General features: G+C 40.4%; 2 protein-coding genes across 2 annotated transcripts in view; one reads left to right on the forward strand and one right to left on the reverse strand.

Annotated features, from left to right (window-relative positions):
* Nucleotides 1-41: 41 nt before the first annotated feature.
* Nucleotides 42-4,123, forward strand: NOL7 (nucleolar protein 7). The gene is made up of 8 exons (XM_068395696.1): nucleotides 42-237; nucleotides 342-402; nucleotides 487-548; nucleotides 746-777; nucleotides 1,813-1,900; nucleotides 2,592-2,716; nucleotides 2,801-2,878; nucleotides 3,699-4,123. Exons 1-8 carry the CDS (start codon nucleotides 62-64, stop codon nucleotides 3,770-3,772), a joined length of 696 nt encoding a protein of 231 aa, XP_068251797.1. The 5' UTR covers nucleotides 42-61; the 3' UTR covers nucleotides 3,773-4,123.
* A 409-nt stretch (nucleotides 4,124-4,532) lies between these two features.
* The window catches only part of RANBP9 (RAN binding protein 9), a 42,309-nt gene continuing 26,473 nt past the window's right edge, over nucleotides 4,533-20,368 (reverse strand). Inside the window, exons 5-14 of the mRNA XM_068395694.1 lie at nucleotides 19,204-19,226; nucleotides 16,934-17,118; nucleotides 15,997-16,109; nucleotides 14,548-14,656; nucleotides 12,957-13,147; nucleotides 11,045-11,192; nucleotides 9,248-9,369; nucleotides 6,772-6,923; nucleotides 5,967-6,078; nucleotides 4,533-5,541 (exon numbers count right to left, since the gene is read on the reverse strand). Of these exons, the coding sequence (XP_068251795.1) occupies nucleotides 5,411-5,541; nucleotides 5,967-6,078; nucleotides 6,772-6,923; nucleotides 9,248-9,369; nucleotides 11,045-11,192; nucleotides 12,957-13,147; nucleotides 14,548-14,656; nucleotides 15,997-16,109; nucleotides 16,934-17,118; nucleotides 19,204-19,226 (1,286 nt within the window). The 3' untranslated portion in view covers nucleotides 4,533-5,410. The remainder of the gene's footprint in view (nucleotides 5,542-5,966; nucleotides 6,079-6,771; nucleotides 6,924-9,247; nucleotides 9,370-11,044; nucleotides 11,193-12,956; nucleotides 13,148-14,547; nucleotides 14,657-15,996; nucleotides 16,110-16,933; nucleotides 17,119-19,203; nucleotides 19,227-20,368) is intronic.

The following is a 20,368-nucleotide window of genomic DNA, read 5'->3' on the forward strand; positions in this document are numbered from 1 at the left end:
GGGCGGTGGCGGCCGGCGGGGAGCGCTTCCGGGGCGGGGGTCAGGCGGGCGGCGCGGGGCCATGGCGCGGCGGCAGAAGGCGGCGGCGGCCGCGGGCAAGAGCGGGCTGCCCGCCGCGCTCCTCAGCCCGCCCTCCTCGGAGGACGAGGCGGAGGAGGCCCCCGAGGAGGTGACCTTCGGCGCGGCCAGGGAGGCGGCCGAGACCGAACGGAAGCTCGTGGGGGAGGCGGCCCGCAGGTACGGACACCCCCCCGTTCTCCCACGCGGCCGCGGGAGCCCTTCGTCTGCCCTTCTCCCCCCGCCCCGGGGCCGCGGTGACGGCGCCTCCCACCTCCCCGCAGGCACCGGGAGCTGCTGAAGGAGAAGCGGCGGCGGCGCCAGGAGCTGTTCACGGAGCAGAAGGTAGGGCGGCCCCCCCGCCCCCCGTGCGCAGCCCCCGCCGGGCGGGCGGCGCCCCCGCCGCGCTGACTCCCCTCTCCCCCACAGAAGCGGAAGCTGCTGCCCGAGGCCGTGCTGCAGGAGCTGGCGGCCGCCGCGCCGCCCGGACGGTGAGCGGGCGATGTGAGGGGGGGGCGGGCGGGTGCTGGGGGGTCTCGGTGGGCGCTGCCGGCCGGCGGCGGGCCCTTCCCGCCCCGCGGTGCTGGCGGTGGGAGGCCCGGGCGGCAACGGCGGCTTCAGTGGCTTTGGGTAAACGGAGGGAGCGTGAGTTGGGAGAGTAACGTGGTGCCATCTCCTTGCTCCACAGCCCCGAGGGACAGGCTGCGGCCGCTGACCGAGGTACGCGAGCGCGGTGCCTTCCTGACACCCGGGGGGTTCATTCGTGCGCTAGAGCTGCAGCGGGGGTAGCGCTGCCCTACGGAGACCTTCTGGAAGTGTGAAACGTGACCAGGCTGGGCCGGGTGGCTGTTGCCAAGGGAAAATATCCGAGGGAATATCTGAAGTTGGTAGTGGTCACGCTTGATCTGACTCCTGTGCCTTTTGCAGAAGTTTGCTGCTGTACAGTGATTTCAGTTAAAATAGCCTGAGGTGTTTAAGGAAATAATGGGCTGGTGTTATAATAGAAAAAGCAAGGATTATCAGAGGGAGATTAATATTTAGCATTCGTTTAAGTTATAAAGGCTACTCCTGGATGGAGCTGTTAATTGCTGTGGTACTTTACATATCATACCATGATTTAATAGTATCTGTAAAAAATTAGGTAACTTTTTTTCAAATTCTGAACTAGAAAACCAAGACTCTAGAATATTCATGACTGCTGCTCTCTAGCCCTCTTCATCCGTACCTCAAAGTACTTTACAAAAAAAAAAAAAAAAGTGTTTTTTCTTTTTTTAAACAATTCTCTCATCCATACCTCACATGTTTATATAGCTGGATGGTGTCACGGCTACTTTTTCTTCCTTTTTTATTGTTTTTAAAAAAATCTGTTGGCATAAACAGATGAGCTCAGGATGATGCTTCGAACACATACAGGGGCGAGAATGAAGCCAAGGCTGGACTCCCCTTTGTGTGTTACTCGTAGCTGTTGTGTTGAATTTTTGTCCTGTGGTGAATCCTGTTTTGAGTTGTTGATGCCGGGGAAGGGGAAAGCTGGCGGTACTTCAGGTGGCTCCCCTGGGGCATGCTTCTTCCCCTCCCGCTCACAGCCCTCTGTCAGGGGCTCTTACTAGTCAGAGCTGCTGAAAAATGCCTCTTGGAGTTAACTGAAGACAGCTTGTTTTTCACAGGCTGTTTAATTCCTGTTCCTCTTGCACTTACAGCTCTTGATTCATAATGTTTGTGAATTTTTTTTGTTTTCTATTAAATTTACTTTAGGCAAACGCCGTGGACGTGGGGCTGCGAAGCGGAGACAAGGCCAAGCCCAAAGGCAGGTGAAGAAAGACAAGCAAAGAAAGGGTGCCAGGTATGTTGGGAGACAAAGATCCAGGGTGTCTGTCCCAGTGCTTCGTCCGCCTGCTTGGGGAGGGGGCATCACAGCAGCTGCTCTGCTGCTCTGTGGCTGTACTTGCTTCTTCACTTGGTGTTCCCCCTGCTCCTCCTCTGAGTGAAAGCGTATTTATGTGGTAAAAGCACCTTTAATGTGCTGCTGATACAGCATACTTGTGTAATATATATATATATATATACACACACACACACACATATATACACACACATATATATATATAAAAAAAAAATCTATAAACTGGTATGAGATAACAGAGCAGTCATTAAGCACAGCAGCAGACATTCCGTTATGTGCTGCTGCAGGTCTGCTTGTTGAACACTGAATTCCTGCATTTTGGTCTTTTTTTCTCTCTCCCCCCCTCCCCCAGCCTTTGTTTCTGCGTCACTGATGTCCCTACAGAGGAATTGCACCAGCTTCTGGGGGGACTAGTTCGAGACGCCCAGGGAACTACTCTGGGTACATAATGATGACAGGTTGAGATTCTTGGTCCTTTTTTTTTTTTTTAATAAATACTGCTAAAAGACTTGGCTGAGCATCAGAAACCAGCACTGGCTGCTGTTGTGCTCAAGTAGCAGAGCACTGACTCCTGTCTGTTGTTTTGGGTTCTGTAACGATGCTACAGCGATTTACATCTCTATTTAACTAGGTCAAAAGGAAACTACACGGCTGTGTGCTTAAAAGATCAGAGTTTAACAACAGGCCTCCACGAACAGCTTGCCAAAGACTTTCTGAACACCCATCTCTACGGACCAGATGCCAACCGGGTGCAGGGTAAGCAGTGTTCCTTGGGTGGGTCTGCATCTAGATTTGTCTGCATTAAGCTCAGTAGTTAACAAACACTCATCTCCATTGCAGCAAATGAATTTTTTTCCCTTGAAAATAAGAAAAACCCAGTTAGAAAAGCTGCAGTTCAGTTTGTGGACAAATCTTGGGGTGAGTATGAAAGGTCAAAGTAGGTACTACTTCATGCATGTGTAGTTTAAAGTACACTTTAAAAAAACAAAAAAGCTTTCCCATGCTCGAGGGCTGCATCTTGCTGCCTTCTCACTCAAAGCCCCTGATAGTAAGGGAAAGGCAGCAGGGCACTAGAGCCTGAGTGGGGGTAGCGAGCGCTCCCCTGGGGAGGGGGTATGAGACAGCACTCGAAAAAAATTACCTCATTTTTGGTACATTAGGGAACAGCATCGGGGCCTGGAGCCATGTTTACTTGTTGAAATAAGTACTTTACTAGTTGTTTCAGCCTGCAACCTCTGAGCTGTCAGATGTCATTTCAGATATGTGCAAAACTTACTTAAAGCAGGGATGCCAAGATCCCCAAGCACAGGGAAACAGCACCTATTTCTCCTTACAAAAAGTGACTGACACTACAGAAAGGAATGGGGACAGACTCATACACACACCAGTTATGGGCACACACTGTGCCCTGCCATCACACAGAGGCTCATCAACACTAGAGGCAAAAGTTTCTGACCCTCAGCAGGCAGAGTCTGCTTTCAGTTGTGTGCCAGCACTGCTGTACCCCTGCCCTCCTCCTTCTGGAGGAGACTGGCACAAGGTGCTACCCCTGGGCCAGTGGAAACCACCTGTTGTAGGTGAAATAGGAAGTTTATCAGCTTGCCAGTCAGTTCTTCTGCTCAGAAATGCTGCAGTCATCGATGGATTGCTGCTTCTCCAGGAGGTGAGCTAAGAAAATGGTAACTAACAGCTTGTTTGTTTTTTTTTGTTTTGGTTTTTGTTTTTTTTTTTTTTTAAGGGCAAGAAAAAAAGGAAAAAGCAACAAGGTTTAACAAACGTTGGCTTGCAACACAGATTAAAAACCGAGTATGAAGACAGCTTTTTCAGAAGATGCTATTATGGACTTTTATGGAAAGTTAGTCTCTCAACACAACAAAGGTGGTTTTTTTCCCCACTTCTCCATCCTCACTCTGCTTTCAGCTCTAGGCAATAGCCACCAGAAGGCACCAACCTTTGGAAAGCTGTGCCTGAACTGACATCCCTGTTCCTCTTCCCTCCCCCTTTCAGAAATGGTCAGGGAAGCTAAGAAGCAGCTGGGCCAGGGCAGTGACTGTGTACTCTTAATACTGCCTTAGAACAGCTCGTGTTATGACCAGGCTTGTAGAGCTGCCTCCATGAGGCAGCCCCTTTGCAGAGAATAAAGATGAACACTGTTGTACTTACTTACTGTTCCAGATGCTGCATTTCTTACAGCAGTCACTTATCCCTGCTTTTCCAGTTATGTGTGTCACTAAAGACAGGCTCTATCCCCGTATCAGAACCATTAAGTCAGCTCACACAGCAGGACACTTCTTGTCCAGCCTGATGATTACTTTTGAGGAATTAGGTTTTTTTTTTTCCCCCTCATCTTCAGGAAGAAGCAGCTTCCCTGGGTGCCTGGGCTTTGCCCTGCTAGCTAGACTTGCTTTGGGGCAAGCCCACAGTAAACCTGTAACTGTTGACGGTCCCAAGGGCTGCAGTGCTCTGAGGCAGGGAAGTGGCATCCCGCTCGGACAGGTGAGGCACCATGCTGAATGTGGGGGTCTGCCTGAGAACCGCTGTCCTAGGACAGAACTCTACAACAGAGAAAATGTAGCATACAAGTCCTTGCTACCACGTATGTAGAAGTAAGTTTTTAATGGCTGGTTAATTATGGTATCACTACATTTTATTGCAATATAGTACTATTTAAGCACTTTTAAAAATGCAAGGTGTACAAAGATTAAATTAAGACTGTAAATTGACTAAATATTTGGTTTTTATATAAATAGGTCATAACCACACTGTGTTGACATGTAATACTGTTATAATACAACAGTTAAACTGGTGAGTCTACACAACAGAAGCTGTCTGTAGTTAAACAAGGAAACAAAGTTGAAAAGACCATGTTAAAACAAAAAAACTACTAAGATCAACAGGTTGGGATTGTAAGTAGCAACAAACATATTCACTCAGCTCCTGAGTAATTCAAGTTTTACAGTACACATTAAAAAATATCATTTCTTCCCATCAACACTATATATCCAAACCATCAGGTGTTTATGCATTTTGCAAATTACACTGATTGAACTATGTAACAATGGGGGTGGAGGTTGGCAAGTCATCCTGCTTGACATTTACATCACCCATGTGCTAATACATCCATGTTTTCTATTCTTCCGTCCCACCGCACAGTCGCAGGATTTTTGGTTTGTTTTGGACAATCGTTTAAAGGATTGGTACTTGTCAATTTGGATGTCTGACATTATCAGTGATACTTTCAACTCTTAGTTGTCTAAGAGGTTTAAAGATGGAAATTTTCTCCTAACACTAAGTTAGAAATCATTTGCATCATGCTGTAAACTAGGAAGCAACATAAAGCGACAGACTTGTCCTTAGTACATAATTAAAATTCCAAATTGCAGTCGGCAGAGCCGGTCTACTTTCCGTGTTGAATATGCCACAACACCTTTCAGATCTCCAAATGCATAGCTAGTGTAGGTAGTCTTCCACTGTGGCAAATGCACAGGACCCAATTCCCGATCGAGCCATCAATCCTAGACACTGTGAGGCTTGTCCCATTGCTAGGGCAAGTGGTGGTTGCTTTGGCAGATTGTGAGTCTCTGAAGAAGAATCAACAGTGGCAGTTGCAATACCTGGTTAATTTCACAGTAATGCACCGAAAACTTATATTTTAAGATTGCTTCAATCATGCATTTCAAAATTCCTGCATTCACTTGCAAAGTTTGCTCTTACAGAAAGAGCAGGAGCAACAAAGTGACATTTTGAAATTCCCTGTTATTGAACAGGCCCCTTTTCGCTTGGAAAAACAAACAAAAAAAAAAGATGACATCTGTTACATTAACATGCCCCCAGAACTACCCCTCTCTTTCACTAGAAGAGGGTACCATGACATTGCGACACTTCGTTAATCACTCCACCAGCCCCGTCCTAAGCCCAGCAAACGATGCCCAGTGAGCAGCAGTGCTGCCCATCTGGAATGAGAGGCCCTCTGCACCACACCTGAACACCACCAGGCCTTACTCACCTAGTATTGCACTGTTAAGTACGGAGCACACAGGTTCTCTTTGTATCGGGTCAAGCTGATTTCCAACAGGGCTGCTCCAGGGATCTGAATACGCGAGTAAACTGAATGCATCCTGTGGAAAGATGATTTTTGTTATATCTCACAGCTATGTTCTACTAGTGAAAACTAGAACTATTTTCTTATTTTGACTCAGAATCGCAAAGGTGATTGTCAGTGTCCTTCATCAATAAAAAAGGATACAAAAAATTGTAACTTCCTCCATTTTGAGCAAGCAGTATTTTTCCCAACTGGAAATTACATAGGAAGATGAAGTTACTACAATACTGCTAAGTGGTGGTGAAAGAGAAAACGGACTGGAAACTGCACGCATGCAGTCAGTCTTTGGCAGGGGAATTCTTTTTCAGAGCAGTCTCAAATCAAGGTAAACTAATTAACACAGTACTAAAGAGAGCACATTTTAGGCATCAGTATCAACCCGCTTTCTCATGATTCATTTATCATTAGAGCTGGAAATGGCACTTTGATTCAAGAGGCCAAGCTACATGGTCAGAAATGAGAGAGAGGGAAGTGCTAAATTCATCTCTGGTTTTAGCTGTATTACAGTATGGAATTATCTTCCCTGTGAACATGCTACGCAGACAAGACAGGAGACAGTGCTACACCACAGCAGGGCATACTGCTCTCAGACAAAAAAAATTGGCAGCAGTTAAAGCAGAGCAGTATTGCAGTGCAGCGTGCTGTGGAAAGCTTCTGCTGGGCAGGACAGTTATTCACCTTGACACCACAACTTCAAGAGTGAACATACCTTGAGCATTTTCTTATTCGCTGTGTTTTTGCCACATTCTCTTCTTAGTTGCTCACTCATTGCTTGCAATTCTCTTCCAAAATGGATCATTCTTTCAATAGCCGCTTGGCTGCCACCACAAAGCTGACGTCTTAACTGACTTGAATCTACTTCTGCAAAAATAATATCATCATCACCACCGCTAACAGGGCTGACAATAACAACCTACGGATCTAGAGAATCCACTGGTTTCACTCAGAAGACATCTGCCTTCTCAGAGAGAAAGCCCGTAGGGCCAGAGACCCTGGCACAACGTGCTCCTATACTGAGCACTGCTGAATTGCTCCTTTATAAACATTAAGAGACTTGGTTAACTAACAGCAAAGGGTGTCTACACGTGGTGTTTAGTTTGAAATGGTTAATTTTAAACTAACTAGACTATAAACCAAGTTCTACCCTAAAATTTTATGGGAATTTAACAACAATAAAAGCCCACACAGTTCTACCTTTTTAGTTCTTTGCCATTGCACTTCTAAAGACAGGCCAACTCCAGAACTGCTAATACAGGGGAAAAAACTCCTAAACTTCCTGAACAGCTATGATGGATGTTGCTACAAGACAATTATTTAGACTGTTCGTACTCCTTGTAGGATATATTAGCTTAATGAATTTGACATTGCAGGCTTCTTTTGTAATCAAGCAGAACACTACAATCAATTTTGCTACAATACTCCCCAGTACTAGTGATTTTAAAGGATATTAATGCAGTTTATGAATAATAAATCAACCCTTGGCTTCCCTGACAGTTCTGTCTTTTTTAAATTTACAACTAGAGCAACCTGTAAAGAAAAAAAAAAAAGCACTTATCCATTTCTTGCCTTTTTTCATCAATGGAATCAAGTTTTGAATCACAATTTTGATGTACATTTTAATTACAAAACCATATTTCCTTCTGATTTTAACATTGCTATCCAGTGATATATTTTGAACGCTATTTCAAACAAGGATTTATAAGGGGCCACTTTACTTCTTTTTCTTAGATGTAAGCATATCACCTCTGGAAAAAAAATCTGCCTACTTAACATTACATAGACAGCACTAAGGAGAATACGTAAATATTGCAAAAAGCAAAAAAACACCAAAAAAACGACCAAACGCAAGCTGGGAGGTGTAAGCAATGTAGGTTGAGGAGCCACATTTCTTTTTTACGGAGGTGAAGCACCCACAAGTCTTCAAGCAGTGGTGGTTGTTGCAAGCTGCAGCCCAATCTAGGACATCACTTTCCAAAGGCAGAAAACAACTACATGAAAAAAAAAACCCAAACAACTCTGCCCCTGTGCAGCTGCTTCACGCCTGTCACAGCAAGCCTCTCTGGAAAAGGCTGCAAGAAAGTAAAGAAGTGTTTTGTTTTTTCTGTCACAGAAACGAGGCCTTGTTATTATCCAGTTTCAGAGCTTAATGCAGGGAAACAGCCTGGACATTTGAATCTCCCCCCTCCAAGGCTGAAACAATTATATTTGCTTTCCAACAGTTAGGTAGTATTTACCAGCAAAGCTGCATGATGACCAGCAGCACACGCCCTTGGAACTGTGGAGTGTTCATAGCTATTTGTAAGTACTACTGCATTCTGAAACTTCACCAGCAATGTCCCGAGTTTCACATTTCATTTGAACTACCTATTAATTGATGTCTGGTTAAATCAACTGTTAGTTCTGCAACTGCAGAAACGGCTGGGCTGGATTCCTCCACTTCTTCAGACACGGCCAGCAAGAACCACCACTGTCTAAGCTCCAGCCTGTGTGCACTGAAGTGATCTGCTTGCCTTTACTGGACAGGGACAGTTAGCACCCTAACTGACAAAGTAAACAGTATCTTTTTATGGTGTGCTGGCAGAGGGTATTGAAATACTCATTTGGCACTAATGTCAACAAGTATGACTGCGTATAAAGCAGGTTAAGTAAAACAAAGTTATTTTTTGGACCACAACTATGTAAAACAGGATTTTTTTTTTGGTGGAAAACTTTTTTTTTTTTTTTTTTTTTTTAAATCTCTGTTCCCAAATACAGCTCTTTTCTTGAGCATTTCATATTAGCACTTTGCATTCTTCAATATAAGCAATTTGGAACTTCTGTTCTTACTGTCAAGTGCAAAGATGCCGTGAGAACCATGAATGGTAAGAGGATGACGGGGAGAGCGAGAAGCAATCTGCCAACCCTAACCCAGGCGTGCCATACAATAGGATGTTTCTTCTCAAAGGTACTTCCTTAAAAATTGATGCTAGTTTCAATATCCATGAGTTACCATTTTCCCCTGTTCTCACCCTGACACTGGACCACCTAAATCAGTGGTTATAAAAGTCACATCTAATAACAGCAAAACAAACAAACAAAATTATGATTTGAGGTAATATCCCTATTTCAAGTTGGGAAGCATTGCAAGTAAAAACATAACCTTGTTGCCATCACTTAATAAAAATGTAAGAAATATCACTGCAGACCCATTTCTGTGTCACATTCTTCCATTTCGTGATCATGTTTAGAACTACCATTTAGGAAGCCATTGGATGAAGTCTCAGCAACCCCATTGGAGTAGTGATCTGTTTCCATGTCTACATCATTGCTGAAAGAGAGTAATAAATACAAGTTTTATGCATGTTTAAGTACTTAGGGTTATCTTCTTCACAGCTTCAGTACAGTACTTCCTCATCTTGGCTACTGGAAAGCTGCTTTTAAACACTACCAAGTTAGACCACAGTTTTCTCCACAGCAACTGGCGATACCAGAGCACCAGGGAGATTTTAAGGCGCTCTCAACTAACATTAGCATTCAGTAAAATAACTTTTTCAGACACTGAGAAATTAAACACGTCCACCATTATTCAAGAGTAAGTAGTATAACACTTTCTAAATACACAGCAAAAAGTTCTTACCTTATTCATATACCTGTACGTACACACAGAAAATGCACTTTTTTTAAAAAAAAAACCCCACATTTAACTCAATATACAGCCTACTTTGAGAATATAATATTTAGGTAAATAATTCTTTCAAAAAAGCCTTGATCTCTCATTTACTCTCAGTGGAATGACAGGAAAAAAGAAGAAAAACCCAAAGCAAATACTGAGTAAACCAGGACATTGAAGAGATACTCGGAGCCAAATTCAGAGCACACAACTCCTTGCCACACTTTGCTCGCAGCATGTCACAGAAGCACTTTTAGAAAACAACAGCACAGCTTTGGGGACTGAGCTTTTCTGCCAGTTACATCCTAGTCTGAGATTAACAACCTAAAACCTCTCTCAAGACCAAAGAGATTCAATCTAAAAGTTTAATATCTTGCTTCTAAGCAACTAAAAATACTCAGCTTCCTTTGAGGAAGGAAACCAAAAGGCGTCTCTGACTGGGCAACACTGCAGCCAAGGAACGGTCTTCCTCCTGTGAAAAATCTCAAAGTTGCCTGGACACTGCCAGGCTTTTTGGCAGAAGTGATTGCCGACACAAACACAAATCATGAAGTTAAAAAGTAAATTGTTACTCTTACTTTTTCCCCCCCCAATCATCACTATCCAACTGAAACAATTTTTATTATCACCACCACATCCTAGTTGGTAGTTCTGGGAATCCATCTTGGACAATGCAGCCAAGAACTGTTGTATTTCACATCAAATTGGGTCCTGCTGCATCTGTGCAACCTAGAGCTTAGTATTTACTGGTTATGAATAACCATGTTAACCCTGGTTAAGAATCTGTTTTCATTCTCTGAATTGAATGTGTTTGCACAAGTGACAGTGACTGAAGTATGCAAACAATTCTTGTGTGTGTAATGGAAGGCAGTCCGCATTTCATATGCATCTCAATTGTGTTTACTTTGCAGATGCTGCCAGAAATGGAAAGTATCTATCTGGAAAACTTTTCATTACCCACATGAAACATGCTTAAATCAATGTCAGTGGTTTAAGTTAAAAACCCAAGTGCCAGAGAGCTAGTTAATCTTCACTGTACAACTTCAAAACTGACCACAACTTCAAAACTGACGATAAATAGCTACAAGCAAGGGAATTTATTTTTGACCACTGCATTTCTTTAACCAAACAGGAGAAAAAAGTCTATTAAGCCTGAGAAGTTAAAACAAAACCAAAGCACACTACAGCGACCACAAGCTGTTGGCCCCTTACACTGTTTTAACTGTCCTTGAAAAAAATCACATCAAATTCCACTGAAACCTCTTCTCTGCAATAAAACCATGTGCACAACACAAGCCTTAATGTAAGCTGGAAGCATCTGAAGTTTATTCACCTGGAATAGCTGTTAACCTGCTGTGATCTTGATACATTTATGTTGTTGAGCTCTGGTACATTCAAGCTGGTGGTCGAGTGTTTACTGTGACAGTACGATTGATGCGCTTTATTTGATATTACTCCATTACTGCAACTACTTTCAAACCCTGAAAGAAAGTTTTAACAAGTGTAATAATCTACAAACTTATTTGTAAGTACCGATTAATAGAAGTAAAATACGCATAGCTTAATTGTTCCTGGTCAGTAAATGCTAGATTTGCCAAACGAATAAACCCCAATAGCCTCCACATTTCAGGTATTTGAACCTTTAAGGCTTCTACAGTGCAGAAGTTAAGCATTATTTAACAAGTACCAACACATACATGAGAAGGTTTTTCAGTTGTACTTACACACCAGTAAAAGAGAGAACTGCATCAAAATGGCATCATTTCTTAGAACTGATACATTGTTTCTGAAAGATCTGAAAATCTGTTCTAGGCCACTGTAATCCTTACCAATGGAAGCAGACATGAATATTACTAATTCCTAATCACATAACTATCCTGATAAAAATGCAGTAAAATTCAGTGCTGAAAATACATGTTTCTACAACCTCCCTCCTTCCCCATATAATTATTTTAATTGCTAATATTGTGCTTTGCTAAATAAAAATTATACCATGCTGTGAAATTATTATATCTGGCTAAAATCTCTTCTGACCCTTCTAAAATATAATCAAGTAACTACTATTCAAAGCAAACATGTAATTGCCAGTTCTATCAAGCCCAAAAGCAGGAGCTCCCTAGTACCTTCTAATACAGAAACCAGTCACAGGAATGGCTTATTATAAATAAAACACTTCCTGCCATTCAGGAAATCCCAAACCTCAATTCTACTAATACATTCACCAACTTTCTTATTAAGTGGTTCCTCTATTCTCAAAATTAGAAAGTCAGAGGTACTTTCTAGAATACATGCCAATAACCACCTGAAGAACCAACAGAAAATCTGAGTGGACCTCCACTCACACATGTGATAGCACAGCCTTGACACAGAGGGAAGAAAAGCGAAGGTGCTGCCTTTCCAAGGGCCGCAGGTATTCTGATGGCCAGGTTACACTGGCTTCTTACTCAATCCCACCGAGAGGAAAAAAAAAAATAAAAAGCCCCCAGGTCAGCTCTGGTTTGGATTTAAGAAAGAAACAGAAGTGAAAGCTGATGGCCTCTGTCTGCTACCTTAAAGAGACTTGGGTTCACAGATGACACATCCAGGTACCATTTTAACATGCCCAACTTCTTCTCTGCAGGGGTGCTTTAGATAGCCATGGGGCAGCTCTCAACATTCATGGCTTCCCACTGAAGCTTTACCACCACCTAGATGCTCTCAGAACTGTTCCAGCTGTGCAGACTGAAATTTGGCTGCTAGCAGAAAGTCTTTTACCTAACTGGAAATACCCAGCTCCTGGTATTTCCTATACAAGAGCAGCTGTTCCTACCATTCCATAAACACCACAGGAAATGGATCACATACACCACTTACTGGATTTAAACCACCTTGCCCAAGCCATAAATTATCATCGAAAGGATAAAGAAATTTGTGTCAGAACCTTCCATCTCCTGGAAGCAAGCATTTCTCAGAAATCAGTGGCAACCTACTTTGCAAACCCTTAGTAAAACCAAGAGCACATGCAAAAAAGACTTGCTTCTATTTATACATTTTCCATTTCCCCAGTGACTGAGAATCAAGTATTTTAATCATTAAAACTATACTTTTACACAAAACATTCACTATCAGTTCTTAAGTAAAACAAATTGTCAGTCTGTGAGTGTTTGTAACTTCTCCTGATACTTAATTTAAAAGAAAAAAAAAACAAAACTACATGGTGTGGTATATCCAAATCTACGTGGTATATATCCTCCACATCAGCTTACCAGAAAAGTGTGTGCTGCTCCCTTTGCCTGTTGCCAAGTTGTGAATGTTCATTCCATGGCTGGGACTCATGCTAGGACTGCTGAAGGATCGTGGGCTAACAGGGTAACTGTCTTGAGATTTTGGACTGTGGCCTCCCAAACACCGCACTTCACTGTCTGTACCATTCACCATCTCTATAAACTGGCGCACCCTAAACAAAAGGCAAAAAAGTTAAGCTAATAAAACAATTAACACATTTCAATTTACCCATGATAGAAATGATTTAATTTTAGTGTTAAATATACAAAAAGTCTGACTCAACAAAATGCTGGATGTCAGTAACTCAATCATCAATAAGCTTTGGAGTATTCAGCCAAAAATACACAATTACAAAATTTGTGAGGGAGAAGAACAGGAATATTATCTTTCGAGGACAGACTTTGGCAATAAGCCCTCAAAGTTCAAAGAACTAAACTGTATTTTCTTATTTTAGCTATTTTGTTTTATTGGCAGGGGCAAGGTTATTTCCTGAGAAGGATGTGTTGTTACGTTGTCCTGTCTGTCATTTCTCTCAAAGTAAATGAGAACATATTTTGATCCTCTGGAACAGTAAGCATTAAATGGTAACTTTTAACATTAAACATTTGCACTAGAAAACAGTTTGGAAACCAAGCTCATATACAAACCTTCCCTTTAGAGGCTGTTGCTCTTTGTCAATTTTATTTTAGATAAGGAGGTTTTACTACAGACTTTAAAGAAGCTCAGAACTACTGCTTAATGTTTTAGGCTTGGATAGCCTCGATAGAACAGGCAAAATTTAGAAAGACAGACTGAGAAAAAGATAACATAAGTTGACGTTATCATGTGAAGTCTTTCACCAAAATGTTCACATTTTGTGAATTCTGTGATAAGTCTGCAGTGCTATCACGTGAATTCTGTTGGCATTTGAGCATGACAGACTTCAAACACATTCCAAGTTACTTAATTGAACATTAAAATTAAAGTGTTTTGTTCTTATAGGAGATAACAGGGGTTTTTTTCCACATTCAAACGCTACAACGTGATACAAAATTCTGGAGGATTAGTGCAGCTGGCAAGTAAAAATGCCAGAAGGAAGGTGACTATTGTGTGCCTGGGAAGCCAAGAGAACTCTTTGGGACTATGGAATTTCCACAGTAGTAGCCAGAGGTTTCTAGTAAAGCGACAAGGAGTGAAACAGCTCATTTAAACTGCTCTTTAAAGTCAGTCACCCATTTGGAGGAACCGACAAACTCTTAACCTTCTTGAATTTGATACTGTTATCAGTTTACATTTTAAGTTTTACTTGACCCCCAATTTGAATCAAATTGATTTGAAAAATTACAAAACTTAGTTCTAGAGAACAAGTCTACAGCGAGATGTGAATTATGCTGCAAAACAGGACCTTGATGACAAAACCTAGTTAAACATGTAGCAAATAATATAGCACAAAAAAGTGAACTATACACATTTTCTAAAAAATGCTGCTTAACTTCGTTTAAATGTCTGTGAAAGCTTTAAATGAGTAACTGTCTTGTCTCAGAAGGTACTGTGTCATCTATAAACACACATCTGTATAATTTGAAGACTCACTTTAATGCAAATAAGAGATTAGGATTTCTTTCTAGTAAACTTGGATACAACTGTTGTGTTGTTTCAATGGCTTCTCCCATTCTTCCTGCTAAAACCAATTTCTGAATTCCTGTTCACCAAAAAACAAATAAGAGATTAGGATTTTCTTCTAGTAAACTTGGATACAGCTGTTATGTTGTTTCAATGGGTTCTCCATTCATCCTGCCAAAATCAATTTCTGAATTTCTGTTCACCAAAACCAACATCAGTTAAATGGACAGCTTATGGATTAATACATGTAAATTAATGATTAAAAGACACTGCAACCATCAATCAACAAGGTTTTTTCCTCTTAGAAAAAAATAGTGTAAAGAAAGATCATGCTTCCTTAAAATGTTCAACGGGAAAATTTAAGAACTGCACTTCACCTACATGTATGAGTACTCAATATTTTTATTTATTGCCAGCATACAACTACTTTGTACTCAGATTGCTCATTTTGAGCTAGATTAAGATTGCAGACACTTCTGCCATTTATTTCTCATTTTCATACCTTTATAAATAAGCACATATCAAACTATCGTCACCCAAGAACATCCAAATTGCACCCCACCTCCCACAGGTTCAATTTCGATTAAGAAAAAATTCAGTTTCTCTCACCTACAACACACAGTTCCAGTCAGGTTACAGTTGACTGAACCTTTCCACAACAGTCCCTGCTTTATTGATGCTTCTGTTGCTGTAACCTGGCACAAGTCGCAAACAGCCTCACAGCTCTATCCACCAACAGAGAAACTGATCCAAATGAAAAACAGCCCGATGAATGGGTTATTTTTCAACCAGAGCAGTCTCCCTGTGTGGTATGTCATGCAGTCATACAAACGCTTGTGGTCATACAGCAGGGATTTAAATGAACAGGGAAGCCGCTCTTTAAGCGGGCTGCCAAACAGCACTGCCACAGCAAGTCAGAACTGAACTCCTGTTAGTTCTCTGTGTCCTCTTCCCCCTCACCTCTGTCAGCAGGAAAACTCAAATTTGATTTAACTTATAAAGCATTCTCTAAACTCGACCCCTTTTCACAGCTGAGAGAAAAGTCTAAATGTTTGTCAAGACTAAGCTTTACATTCCTGTTTGTGACTGACCATTAGCTCTCACAAACACTCATTTAGAGATATTACCCACATTTGTTTAAGACAGATCACAATGTCCATTCAAGAGAAAGGCAACAGGTAATTTACCACATTCTGCTACATCAAACAAGTTCCAAAGCATTTGGGTGGAAGTACCTCTTAACCAGCTGTTCATACACATATAACCTTACATGACAGCGAAGAACTGCACTATGGTATAGTGCTGAATGTACTATGGAGTAGTGCTGAAAGGAAATCTACAATGATGCTTAAGAGAAAGTTTTAAGTAATACTTGTTTAAGGGAGGAAAAAAAGGATGTAACATGCTTTCCAGGCTTACTTTGTCTATTTTTAATGGAAGCTAATTCTTCTAGCACAGTCTGGTCTGTGGATCTGGCGAATGCCTCTGCTGTTGCACAGTATCCATGGTGAACTAAGTAAGATGATACCATTCTAGAAATAAACAAAAACAAAACCCAGAAATACTCATTAAACACAGGTAAGAAACCAAGAACTTCTTGAATGTAAAACCCCTTTTCTGAAAAAAAAGTGACCGAATTAAAGAATTCTACTTGAAATTCAGAAACTTCTGTACAAGTCTGACAAAAGTAATTCAGTTAAGAGACAGTGTCGTCTTCAAAACACTGTACAGAAAGACAAAACAAAAATTAATGTATCATTTTATTACGATTTTAATAAAAATGATTCATCACTCAAAGGTAGGCTCAATTAAAATATTACCACCTAATTAAGTTTCCTTTTTTGCTCATTACACAGAACGAAGCAAAATTTCTGCACACTTAACTTTTCGTTTTCACTGAAGAAGTAAAAAATACAAAGCCACAATCACCATTTTTCCAGGCGAGACACTAATGAGCCACAACTTAACCTGGCATGCTGAAGGCTGAGAACATGAAGGGAAATTTCCAGAGCCCAAAATATTAAAGCTGCCCATTACAACCACGGCAATTTTTCTAAACTCCCCAACCCACATTACATAGGTCAAATTGGAATGGAAGACTTACACTTATCATTATAAACTCTTATATCATTATAAACTCTTAATTAAGTAATGGTGTAGATAACTCTTCCACCAAACACCTATTCATGCTCAATTTTATATATATTTATCGTACCTGTTATGTCAACAAAATTATCTGTACTAGCTTTTAATACTATCTGTAATATTTTTGCACAATAGCTACAATGTTTTAAAGACCTCTGAAATCATGCAGTTATTAACCTCTTTTTAAAATGATCAATATTCAAAGTCTTACTTCTGAATCATTGTTTGCCACTCTCCTTCCCGATCTCCTATCGGAAATCTGTCAATCTGTGCTTGAATTTTCGTTCTCCATTCTCTCATATAGTCTTCAATATCAAATACAAATGGGTGTTGTCCAAAATTAGCATCCACAACCTCTCCTGGTGTTTGAAGCCCTACTGTAGGGTACAAGTTTGGCTGGAAGAAATTTTTTAGTTAGTCTTGTTCTTCTTATTCTAAATTCCCCGCTTTTTTTTTTTCATCTCTGTAATAATATCCCCAATGCTACTAGTAGTGTGAAGAAACAAATACCTCTGGATCATCTGTCCAGCAGTTACAGTAACATCTACCAATCCAGCAATACAATGACTGATTTCATTTTTATTCCCAGTGGTCATAATTTTTTTATTTTGAAATAAGAAAGCCTTACTGATCATTCTCTTTCTAGTCAGAAAATGCACTTTTAAAACTGTGCTAAAGTTCACAACTTTCAGTTTCAATTTTACAAAATGTTTAATACCAAATTTGAAATGATTTTTAAAGACCAGGATATAAAGTTTCTTTTAAAAAGAGAACAAAAATTAAACTTACAAAGTGGGCCATTTTCCTTTTGGGGTGAAATACTTAAAACATCGCTGAATTTTAGTGGTAAGAACTGACAGGATAGAGAACTCATTAGCCTCAAAGTCCAAGTGTGGTGCCTAAAAAGAACTGTAACAGTGCATTGAGGTTCTCATGAATTCCTGGACTTGTATCTAGAAAAAGACTTTACAGCATTTATTTTTGTCTGTTTTATTTTCTGCATAGAGATTAGGTCTCCATGCAAATCTGAAATATGCCAAATATAAGAAAAGTAAAATCTGCCTGTTGGGATTAAAGTAACTTTCTTAAATACAACTAGCATCTCAGTAATGGCAATGCAATCTGTGGGGGTTTTGGGTGGGTGAGGTTTTGTTGTTGGGTCTTCTTTTGTTGCCTTTTTTTTTTTTTTAATTTATAAATATACCTACATCATATTTACACTGCAATCAATGGTGGTATGGTATAATGATATGCTGATCTACGGAACTATAGCTAAATAAATTAAAGCTATCAGAAGTTAATCAACATGCAGTTGCTGTTATCAACAGCTCAGTAGCAACACTGAAGCCCAGTGAAATGAAAGAAAAATACTCTAGTTGTTAAAACCATGCCCAACCCCATCTTGCCCCCATCTGCCCCCCTTTTTTTTTTTTTTTAAATAAACCTTGCTTGTAGTGTTACCTAGTCTAGACTAATCAACAAAGCACAAGTCTCAAATCTTTCAATGAGATGAAAACAATCGATTCTAATGAGGAAGGTCCAGCTTCAAACTTCAGATTACAGTGTCAGTTTTCCTGTGCTGGTACCATGTGCTAGCAAGGAGCCCTGCTGGCATCCCACAGATCTGGGACACTGGCACTGACTTCCTACACAAAGTACCCAACCCTGTGGCAGGGCTGAGAGGTGCCCTGGCTTATTGACTTCATTTTTCCTTAATATCTGTCCTTGCCTCCTAAGACCATAGCAAATGGAGCAGCCGGCCAGATGGAAGTGCGTCCACGCACTGCACCCTAACCAGATTAAATCAGAAATTAAGTGGATGAGAAAAAAAAAGAAAAGTGCAGTATCATGCCTGTACCAGTAGCACAGGGAATACATTTGTAACGATTTTAAGGAAAGTACAATTTAACTGGACTGAAAAGCTAGAAGGCTTCAGGTATCTGCAGTTTTCTTAAAAAAAAAACAAAAACAAAAAAAAACAAACACTTTGATATGTTTGATCTTATGGAGTGAACAGTATAGAGAAAGATTTTGAAAATCAGGCATCAAGCATGAGTTACAGCAACCATGTCTTAAGTAGCCAGCCTTTCTGAATATGATACACAACTGTGTACACAGGTGTACACACAGGCACAACGTTGGTGTTTAACACAGCTTTGGCTTTGTACGCAAGGCCTGCATGTGTCAAAGAAAGTATGTAAGAACTACTGGTATGTATTATTTTCTGCTAAACTTCCATTAGAAATGCCTGAATGTTAAAAACCTGAAAAGGAAAACCCCTGTGAGGATCGATGTAAAAACAAAAAACTTTTTGCTTCAATTAACAAATCATCACTGAAATGATGAGGAGAAATATCTGATATTAAATTGGTTAAGAAGATTATTGTTGCATTTCCAAGAAGCATAAGGTAAATGCGAGTTACATTTGAAACATCTGTTTATAATACACAGGAAAGCTGTTTGAAAATGCACTTATCTTACCGGTAAATCTGTGAAAGCGATGCCTGTAATGAAGAGAAAATTAAGATTAATTTCCATATGTCTAGATTCTGGCCTCATTTTCTTAAGTGCATCATTGTACGTTCAGAAAACTCACCCAAACCATCTCAAAAATAAGTAGTTAAGTATGGTGACATCCATGATGCTTAGGCACAACTGATGTGCTTGAGTAATAAAGGACAGCATTTGGTAAAAAGTAATTTTCATTCAAAAGCACTCAATTGGCCCTCGATTTTTCAAAATAGGGCTTAAGATTTAGCAAACATCATACAGATATGTAGATGAAAAAGTATGAAAATTCTGGCTATATAAAATTTACAGGAAAAATATCTGAAGATATTTTTGCACTTGCATGTCTTAATGCTGACAAGCCAAGATTTAACGGTGTCTTTTCTTGTTTGCTATTACTTTTCTTCATTAGTAGGCATTATCTTTACATGAGCAGCAGGTGCCTATAATACTCCAAACCAGTCTGGTAAACGTTTCACTCTAATCCACACCAGGGTGTTTTGTTGTTCAAACAGAATAGCTTAATATCTTATTATATAATTACAAGCATCCATCTACCCGTAAGACAAAGGCAGTGATTTTGCTGTCTCAGGATCAGAGAAAAATCTGACCTCTATACGCTCCAGGAACTTGAAGCAATTATTGGCAGGGGCGGGGCATGGGGAGAAGCTTTCAGTTAAAAAATAAGTATCATGAAATCTCCTTCTGACAGCCAAATGGTAACAGTATTTCATCATTTCCTTTACTGTTGCAAGTATTTCTTCAATTTTTTTTTTTTTTACAAGTGCACAATGATTTGAATCCACTTATCCCTTCAAACTCTTATTTTGTATCACTGCCTTTTCAAATTCAAGATTAAAACAAATCTTTTAACCTTTTGTCCTAAATTCCACTCCTGCTTTCCATCTCCATTCTTTACCAAGATTTCAAATCTCAAGAGCATCTGGATTCCTTACTAACATCTTTGATACAAAAGAGTGACATATAGAGTGAACCTGTTTCCTTCCATCACATCTCAAAGCTATATTTTATTTATTACCTGTTTGCACCCTAACTGGTTCTAAGCTATTACTACTTTCTCTGTTTGGCACATTTTGACATCCCACTCACCCTTTTCCAAAATAATCATGGCAGTGGG

Source organism: Nyctibius grandis, chromosome 3 (assembly GCF_013368605.1).
Source record: "Nyctibius grandis isolate bNycGra1 chromosome 3, bNycGra1.pri, whole genome shotgun sequence".
Classification (NCBI taxonomy): domain Eukaryota; kingdom Metazoa; phylum Chordata; class Aves; order Nyctibiiformes; family Nyctibiidae; genus Nyctibius; species Nyctibius grandis.